General features: G+C 39.9%; 1 protein-coding gene across 1 annotated transcript; it reads right to left on the bottom strand.

Moving 5' to 3' along the window:
* Nucleotides 1-4: 4 nt before the first annotated feature.
* Nucleotides 5-9,269, bottom strand: LOC116319963 (seipin). The gene is made up of 10 exons (XM_039619298.1): nucleotides 9,196-9,269; nucleotides 7,256-7,511; nucleotides 7,101-7,179; nucleotides 6,609-6,752; nucleotides 6,463-6,498; nucleotides 5,776-5,910; nucleotides 5,528-5,625; nucleotides 2,889-3,012; nucleotides 2,719-2,779; nucleotides 5-2,621 (listed from the first exon to the last, which is right to left on the bottom strand). The coding sequence occupies exons 2-10, from the start codon at nucleotides 7,504-7,506 to the stop codon at nucleotides 2,476-2,478; spliced, it is 1,074 nt and encodes a 357-aa protein (XP_039475232.1). The 5' UTR covers nucleotides 7,507-7,511; nucleotides 9,196-9,269; the 3' UTR covers nucleotides 5-2,475.
* Between the last annotated feature and the right edge of the window lie 329 nt (nucleotides 9,270-9,598).

The following is a 9,598-nucleotide window of genomic DNA, read 5'->3' as shown; positions in this document are numbered from 1 at the left end:
ATGCAGTGACGTTGTTAAGTTTCCAGAGCTTTATTCAGGGACAGCTGCTGGAATTTGGCCAAGAGTGCCACTGGCAAGAGGACATCCAGGAATACGGTGTCCTCCCTCCAATAATGAATGTGTTTTACAGTGTTTTATTTAAATAGTTACACAGCATTCGAGTGAATAAATGAAAAAAAAAGTATTATTTGTGTAATAAGAAAAAGATGCAAAGTTCGCTTTGTTGTTTTTCAAAATTTCTTTTCACCATACATGAGACTTACAACAAAAGAAACAGCTCCACAGTCCAACATTTCACAGCTTAATGAAAAGAGAAATTCTAGACAGTTATTATGTATAATAGATTTCATGTATATTGTTATAAGTACATATTACTTTGAAATAAACCCATTGACCACTTTGTTAGAAAAGCCTCAACTGCTCATTTTCACACTTATCTAATCAGCCAATCACATAGCAACAAGGCATGGTCAACACAACCTGCTGAAGTTCACACACTGGTGAGTTCAGTGACTTTAAATGTGGCGTGGTTGTCTACGTGAAAATGCTTTGTTGAGGTCACAGACTGGCTTGAGCTGATAGGAAAGCAACAGCCACTCAAATAACCGCTCATACAGAAGAGCATTACCAAACACAGAACACCTCAACTTTAAAGAAGATGGGCTACAAGAGCAGAAGACCACACCAGGTTTGGCATAAACAACATGAAAAGTTAAATCCATTATGCCTTGTAACAACAGTCCAGGGTGGTGGTTGTGTGGGGGATATTTTCTTGGCATGCGTTGGGCACCTTAGTAACAACTGAGCATTGCTTAAAATGCTACAGCCTATAGAGCTATTGTTGCTGACCATGTCGACCCATTTGTGACCATAGTATAACCATCTTCTGATCATTGCTTCCAGCAGAATAACACACCTTGTCACAAAGATCACATAATCTTAAAATAGTTTCTTGGACATGACAATGAGTTCACTGTACTCAAATGGCCTCCACAGTGACTAAATCTCAATCCAATTAAGCATATTTGAGATGTGCTGGAACGGGAGATTTACACCACTGTGTGATGCTAGCATGTCAATATAGAACAAAATCTCAGAAGGATGTGTCCGATATCTTGTTGGATTAAGGCAGCTCTGAAAAGAGATCCAACCTGGAACTAACAAAGTGTAACCAATAAACTTTCCAATAAGTGCATGTTGATGGATGTAATTGTCCCAAGCTAAGGAGACACGGTGTGACTTTCTTTTCTTTTCTTTTTTTTTTGCAACTATTGCTTAAAAAACTTGCAGTGGGGTAACCGTTTGGCTCACTGTGTTGAGCAGACAACCAATAATCTGAAAGGCTACTGCAGGAGCTGGGGTTTGACTCTGTCTTGGGCCATTTCTGGCATGCTGTCCCCCCAGCTTCATGCTGCTGATGTTTCTGCTGTTTTATGTGTGGATTTAAAGAAGTTATCCGTTGAGTTGATCTGTGAAGTTTTCGTTTGTAAAATTTGAGATCTGTTTTAAACGTACTTGTCCTCATTCTCAGTTGTTCACTGGAGTTTCCCACATTGTTTCGATTCTGGTTAGAGCCAGTTCAGGCTGTTATGTGAAAGAAGTAGCAAACACCAGTGTATAAAAGCATCACTGATTTTGATTTTCACATTAAATAGTCCTCATTTCTTAGAACAAGAATGCTCAGTTTGAAAAAAAAAGGTATTTTTTTAATGGTAATGCTTCAAGTAGTCAACCAGCTAAATGAATTACTTGTATTTAAAACCCCTCCCAAAACTAAAAAAACAGCTTTCAGCTGCACTGACGTATTTGGAAAAGATTTTATCTAAGTGTAAATTAACATAAAAATCTTGCATTAATGTGCCACTGAAACACAGGGGTGATGGCTGTTTAGGTAACTTCTTTTACTTCTTTCAGTCATGTTCAGTTTCTACCTTTGGAGGTTGCCTCAGGGCATCATCTGCCTCCACCTCAAACTATCCCTCTGCCATTCACTACATCCATAAACCTCCTCTGAGATCTTTCTCTTTTCTTCCTGCTTGGCACCTCCATCTTTGTCCAGTATATCCACTATTCCTCCTCTGCACATCTCCAAACCAACCCTGCCTTGCCCCTCTTGTCTGTACAATTAGTGTTAACCAGAAACTACAACATTTATGATCATTGTAATTATGTGTTATTTTACATCAGAGCAAATGTCTTTTTGTTTCGAGTATAAAGACATTTGCAAGTGACTTATTTGTGGTGCCTATAAATACTCAAATGAATAAAACCATATATATTTTTTTCAGTCTAACATATTCCCAAGAAATGAAACTGCACCTTCTTTTTCTCATAATGACAGGGTTACTTTGCGGCTTTTACGTAAAATTGATTATCTTCATCATTTTCAACCACATATTGGCCTTAAATATTCATCTTTACATCACACTATTGTGATTGTTCTTCACACATTCTCCTCCTCCTTTATCATTCGCCTCAGGCTGCTTCTGTTTCGTTTATTTCTCCCTGACCAATTGTATCTCTGTTTTGCTGCTCTGTGCCATTTCCAACGTGAAAATGTGGCTCCTCCTGTCTCACGTCTGTGGGATTTTGATGGAAGGGACCCAGCATTTCTGCAGTGCCTGTCAAAGAATTTGATCCAGCAGTCAAACACAGTAGATCACACTCTTGAACTGATCCAGTTAGTTTAAACATGCATTAACATAAATAATAATGTACCTGCAGGGACAGCTCTTCCCTCCCCTTGCTGGTTGTTCTCCTCTGTCCCATTCATTCTGAACTGTAAGCAACAAGGAACTCAGTGACAGGTGAGTATGACCAGGAAGGAAAAATCTGATAATTCAAGTTTAGAGCCCTGTCTGTTTGCAGTCATGGGCCTCTCTTCTCACCCGCTGTGGTTTCACTTGAAACAGCAGCCTCATGTAGCTGAAGATGAAGATGAAACTGAGGAAGATGAAGTTGCTGGAGACGCCGACAATGGCTGATATGATGGGGAAGTAGTACAGCAAGTATCTGGTAAGGCAACGGGTAAATATTAGATAAATCTGAGGAAAAAGTGTCCTGAATGTGTAGTGCAGACTAAACAGAGACCAAAATAGAAAAAGCAACAGAAAAACTTCTTACAGTAGCATAGAGTGGGAATAAACACTAGGAAAATGGAGCACAGGACCTGGGATATGTTAGGGGGAAGTGAACTGAGACTCTGACTAGGACAATGAGGAAGCCAGCAACTATATGTATATATATATATATCTATATACAAGCTCATAGTGTACAGAAACATCTGTGCCGAATATGGCCTGGAAGTTCCGAGGTCAAAATGGGAGACGCCCCCAAGGGTGGTGGAGAATGACCGAGCCAAGATCCTGTGGGACTTCCAGATACAGATGGACAAAATGGTGGTGGCTAACCAACCGGACATAGTGGTGGTAGACAAACAGAAGAAGACGGCTGTAGTGATCGATGTAGTGGTTCCGAATGACAGCAACATCAGAAAGAAGGAACACGAGAAGCTGGAGAAATACCAAGGGCTCAGAGAAGAGCTCGAGAGGATGTGGAGGGTGAAGGTAACGGTGGTCCCCGTGGTAATCGGAGCACTAGGTGTGGTGACTCCCAAGCTAGGCGAGTGGCTCCAGCAGATCCCGGGAACAACATCGGACATCTCTGTCCAGAAGAGCGCAGTCCTGGGAACAGCTAAGATACTGCGCAGGACCCTCAAGCTCCCTGGCCTCTGGTAGAGGACCCGAGCTTGAAGGATAAACCGCCCGCAGGGGCGTGCTGGGTGTTTTTTTATATATAGGAGGCAACAACTCAAAGCAACAAACAAGGAACACAACTCCCAAAATAAAACTACATTGGGAAAATGCAGACACATCAATATGAGGGACAAAGAAGTGCAAAACAATGAAGCTACTTAAAAACTAGGAGCAAAGGAGTGTATTACAAAAAGGGAAACAACTGTTAGTGCAATAGGTGAACGCAGTATCACGACAGTCAGGGCATGTGCAATACTGGGGTTTGTGCAATATAATTGATGTGTTTCCATTATTGTTATCTATACTGTCCTCTGTGTCCACTCTTCTTGTCATTGTTTGTTCTAGTATAATGTGATGACTGTTTTTGTCCTTGTCACATGACCTGTAAATAGTGTCTCTGTATGTTTTTACTAACTTGTGTTTAACACCAACCTGCCAGAGGGTCTGCAGATGGAAATTAGCCCAAGACTATAATCTGGCATATTTACATTTGTTAAAATGTTCATTAATATGTATTGCCCCTCTTTCTAAAAATATATAAATAAATAAATAAATAAATAAATAAATAAATAAATAAATAAAACTAAATACAAGAATACATGAAGTGAATAAAAACTTTAAACAAACCGGGGATCACAAAGAAGAAATAATTCAATACAACTTCAAAACTTCAAAGGTCCAAGAAACTCTGGGTAACCTGAGCCAGAACCATGACAAAAAGTACTCAAACTGTCTGCCAGAGACACCTCAAATGCATGATGGCTCTCAAAGACTTAGCAGTAATGATTCTCAAAGTCTGGATGTCTCTGAGTGTGGTCACTGGGACTGGGCCAAAGTGGGGGACCTGGGGTCATTGAGTTTGGCAGCTGATTAACAAAGATGAGGATCACTGCTACCTGAAGTGATTTCATCTCATCTCATCATTTCATCTATTGTATTCAAGTTTTTCAGAGCCACTTCTGAGAAATGTGTGCATCTTTCAAGTCCACATCATATTTCTATTCCATTTATTGTGGCGTTATTGAGCTGAATGTGAGTTCTGCTTCATTCCTCATGAACCACGAGTGAAAGCAGAGCCACTGGTGCCTTGGCTTATCATTGTTATATCTCTGTCAAGTAACCGACCCATGATCTTGAGGAAAATCTCACAAAATGCCATATTCTGACAGTTGGTCACAGGAAAAAAAACCCAAAACATTTATATTCCATAAATAATCAAACTTCTAATAATCAAAAGTTCTTGCTAACGCGCTCAGAGTCAGCTGGGGTTCTTTTGTACAATAACTTCAGTATATTTAATGAGCCATTCAAAATTTTGCCTTCATACTATAAACATTTTCCTGGAAGAAAGCCTCGAGGTACATATGAATGGATCAAAAACTTCAGCACAGACACAGTCACATGACATTTTTAGGACAGAAAACCATAGTTTTGATCTTTTCATTCTTTTTAGTCCAGCTACTCAACGTGTCACCTCCAAATATTCTATCACCAATGTTGAGCATCAACATTGGTGGATATTTTATCATCCATTTTGTACATTTTGGGTAAACTTTTGAGTGTCTGAAAGCACCTGAAAGCTCTCCTTTTTGCCTACATTTTAGTACCAGGGTAATCTTCTGGGTATGATTCCTTCTGTGTCGAAGCAATTTTCTAAAATAGTGATTAGAATCCTGCAATCTGAGTACACAGAGGGGCCTGGAGGAGGTTTAAACGTTACAACATGTTCTTCTTTTTCAAGCAAATGTGTGCATTATGTGGGTAATTCTCACCTTATGCCAGTGAAATGAGCATGAATGTAGAGGTCAGATGAATATATCTGCACCTTGCTCGACATGATCTCGATGACAGCCGTGACTGAGGGAGCATACTGAACAGGGAGGGAAAATAAACTTGTTAATTAAGTGTCAGTTAAATATTGACCTGCTGTTTCCGTATTAACATGTGTTCCTCTGTATCCCTGTCCTGCTTATTGCTCCCTAGTCCCTTTTTATCTAACATCTATATATGCAGGACTCACTGGGTTGTCTGTGAAGTCTGAGAAGAGCTCCACCTCCAGCACTTGTTTCTGCTCGGCTGCTCCAGTCAAAAAGGCCGGGAGGAACAGCAGCGTTCCCAGCGTCCTCAGCAGGTCTGAGCGGTATCGCAGTATGCTCTGACCACAACAGCACAGCACAATATCTTTCACTTACAGTGCACACATTATTATCCAGACTCTGGGATGAATTCATTTTGCTCTTTTCTTACAAATGTGCAAATCGGTGCAAAAGGTCTTTAGTGATGAAATTTAAAGAAAGTATTACGGATGCAGGCTCAGATGCTCATGAGTTTATACTACACCCATGAACCAATAGGCTGTTCAGGGTGGTTGTGGATTAACTTACCAGGGTTTTTTGTAAATTAGACACATGCATCTAGAAATTATGGAGATGTGTAAACAATTAAAACAAAACTCTTATAATTTACTTCTGTTAATTTTTTTTTTTTAATGCTTTAGAGTTTGAGTACCGGTGCTGAATCAAACGCTCGATGTCACATATTCATCATGTATTTCTAAGCTGTCATGTCACATCTTTGTCCTGTCATCTCATTAACCTTAGCACTGGGATGACCTGATACAGTGGAAGACCTCCCATAAGCAGCTCTAATCTGGCTCTGAGCAGGTTGTGTGATTAAAAGGGTTAGCATGCATCAGCACTGTACTCACAAAGCGAGAGCTGGAGGCAGACAGCTGTTGTTTTCCCTGAGAAACACACAGCAGTGCAGCAGTGAATCACTGGAGTATCTGTTAAAGGTACACTATTTGATTGCATGTAGATGCGCTGGTGCTGAGTGAGTATGAGTGCAGCTTACAGAGCGAGCAGAGGAGGCCACTTGCTCTCCATCCTGAGAGAAACAGGTTGTTTTAATCATAAACATCCCCAGCTCCCGATTGGCTGGGGAATCCGGCATCTCCAGCTGCAAAGCCATCCGATAGGGCTGGCCGAATGTCAGCACCTGGATATACATTACAAAAAACATATCAGTATTCTTGGAATGCATATAAATGTATACATATATATAATATGAATGAATGTCTATAGGGGAACAATGATGCTTATTTCCAGCCATATATTTTTATTTTTAGAGTCTACTAGTGAGGCTTTGCATGATTCACTGTTTAAAATGAATTCACTGTCTGAAACAAGCCCTTTTAGTTCCTCCCCACTCCCCTCCCCATTCAGGACCACTTTCTTCCTCTGAAGACTTTGGACATATTTATTATGGGATTAGCATCTATATACACGAAAGAAAATAAAGAAAAGCCTAATAAGTCCCCTGCATGGAGTAAACTGATGAACTTACATGTTTTTTATTTCTGATCAGAGAGATGTTGGCCATTGGGTAAGAGCACAAAAACGAAGCTGGAGATTCACAGTCTGTCCTGGAGATTAAAACATGAATAAATGAGAAAGAACGGACCACAGAAACAGAAGCTGGATGGTACTTGACATACACACCTGTAGTAGTAGTTCACAGGTGCAGAAAAAGTTGCCTTGGGCATGTAAGAGTAGTAGAAAGTCCCGTATAGAAATGCAGCGATCCACAGGAGGAGGAAGACAAATGAGAACACAATTGAGAGCTGTACGAGTCTCTGCCGGGCCCGTGACATCGCAATGAATACAGCGCGCTGGAGCTTCACCAGCGCCCGACCAATAAGGACTGATGGTTCTGCATCATCTTGTGAATGCAAGTTGCTTTGTCGCTCCATTAAATCTAAAAACCAAACAAGCAGTGAAGGTTAATAAAACACATTCATAAAGGTTATTTTTTGGAAATAAGGACTCATATGGACTCAGCTAAAGCAAGTTAAGATCCACATTTGTGAGTCTGAAAATGTTTCAGTGTTATCTGAGACGTCATCTGCTTCACATTTTCCTGAAATACAGACACACTGAGCATTTCATTCAGTCCCAGACCCTCAGTGCGGCTGATGATGTTATGATGTTTCGGCACAAGCCTTCGCATTCATGTTACCGAGATCTGCAAAACCGCTGAGTCCAATCACAGTCACACGCAGAGTTCTTTCATATCAGATGACTCGAACTGTGTCAACAGTCAACTGCCAGACTGATTGTAATACATGAGTCTAAAGACAAAGAAAAGAACTCAAATTTTTCCATCAGTAGGGGTGTATTGTGATCAATGTGGCTGAAGTAATGGTATTTATGTTTACTCCTCAGTAGACAGGAAATATTTGTAAAATTAAGCTGTTTAGTTTTCACTTTCAGTGCTAAATCAGTACAAAAGTCTTGAGCCGCCCCTTATTTGTTTATATTTAAATAAAAGGATATAAAGGGAAATAGATCTTATGATTTACTGAAACATCTGGAAATATACAAAGAAACACATTAAATAATGCAAATAAAACTTTCACAGAGCTTGTAGAAATTTTCTGTGAAGACAATCCTACACTGCTTCAACAGTGTTGATGTCCGGGCTCTGGGGAGGCAGCATCACTGATAGTTGTGTGTGTGTTTGTCTATCCAGGTGTGCTTTTACTGCACTGGCAGTGTGTTTGGGATCATTGTTATGCGTTGCCAATTAGTCTCTTTCCAGATAATATTCAGTGGTGAATCAAAGTCTGATGGTATTTTTCTGTGTTCATAATTTCATCCGTTTTGATAAGATCTCCAAAACCACTGACTGAAATGCAGCCCAAACAATGATAGAGCCTCCACTGTGATTTGCAGATGGCTGTACACACTTTTCAGTCTAGCTCTTGTGTAATTTGGCATTCCTCAGCATGTTCCCAATGTTCCTTAAGAATGGCTTTTCTCTCAGATCCTCTGTAGTTTTATTTTTTAGGAATGACATTTCTTCTTTTGTCCTCCACCTGTCCAGTTTCCTCAAATTTCTAAGGAGACACTGCACACCATGACGAGATATGGCAAGCTTTTAGCTAACAGCTCTTTGAAAATCCCTTTGTTGTTGCAAAAAAAAAAAACCCAAAATGCTATTTTATGTCTATGGAACTGTTATCTTTGACATTTTTATAGATTTAACTAAAGAAATGGTATCAAAATATGTGGGGGGTTTTTTTACGTAGGTTGTGCATAAAAATACGATTTAAAGTAGTTCAAAGTGTTTTATGCTTGAATGATTTATATGCCAGTGTTAAGTGGATCAATAAAAAAGTAATATTCCTCTGAAAATGGTTAGGTACAAAGACTGGACTGAAAAACTTTGAAAAACCTCCAGAAAAGAACATTTGGCTCCTTGGAAGTTAAATATAAAGAAATGAGGGGTAGCTCAAGAATTTTACACAACACTGTAAATCATAAAAGAAGAAGGGAGTTAAAACTTTCTCTTCATGTGAATCCTGATAAAGTATTCAAGAAAAAAAAGGATCCCATGCAACATGCCTGCAACAGTTATCTGTCCTGCTATAAAAACTCACCTCTTGCTTGTGCTGGCTAATTGTGAGCTGTTAGGAAACGTCTTCTTCTTTCCCTGAAGTCCCCTCAGTGGAGGCTTGACACAGATTTTATGCAATATGAGCAAAACTCCCCCAGGAAACTTCTCCTTAGTGGCTCTCCGGCTCACATTGGACAGGATTTAGTCCATCCCACACTAAGACAGATGCTGCTGCCAACTGTAGCAGAGTTCTCAGAACTGAACAAGACTGCAGTAACACTGCGACATACGTCATCAAAATACTCAGAATGTACGAGACATTCCAAAGTGTCCTATGACATGTGAGATTATTTAGTGATGCTGCTTGAAATAATGCCTACAAACTCACATATTTGTCCATATTCAGTGTTCGAATCCATAGTGTAACAAATGCTAACTCATGATCT

This window comes from Oreochromis aureus, linkage group 2 (assembly GCF_013358895.1).
Source record: "Oreochromis aureus strain Israel breed Guangdong linkage group 2, ZZ_aureus, whole genome shotgun sequence".
NCBI lineage: Eukaryota > Metazoa > Chordata > Actinopteri > Cichliformes > Cichlidae > Oreochromis > Oreochromis aureus.
This window is presented reverse-complemented; position numbering and strand designations above follow the sequence as displayed.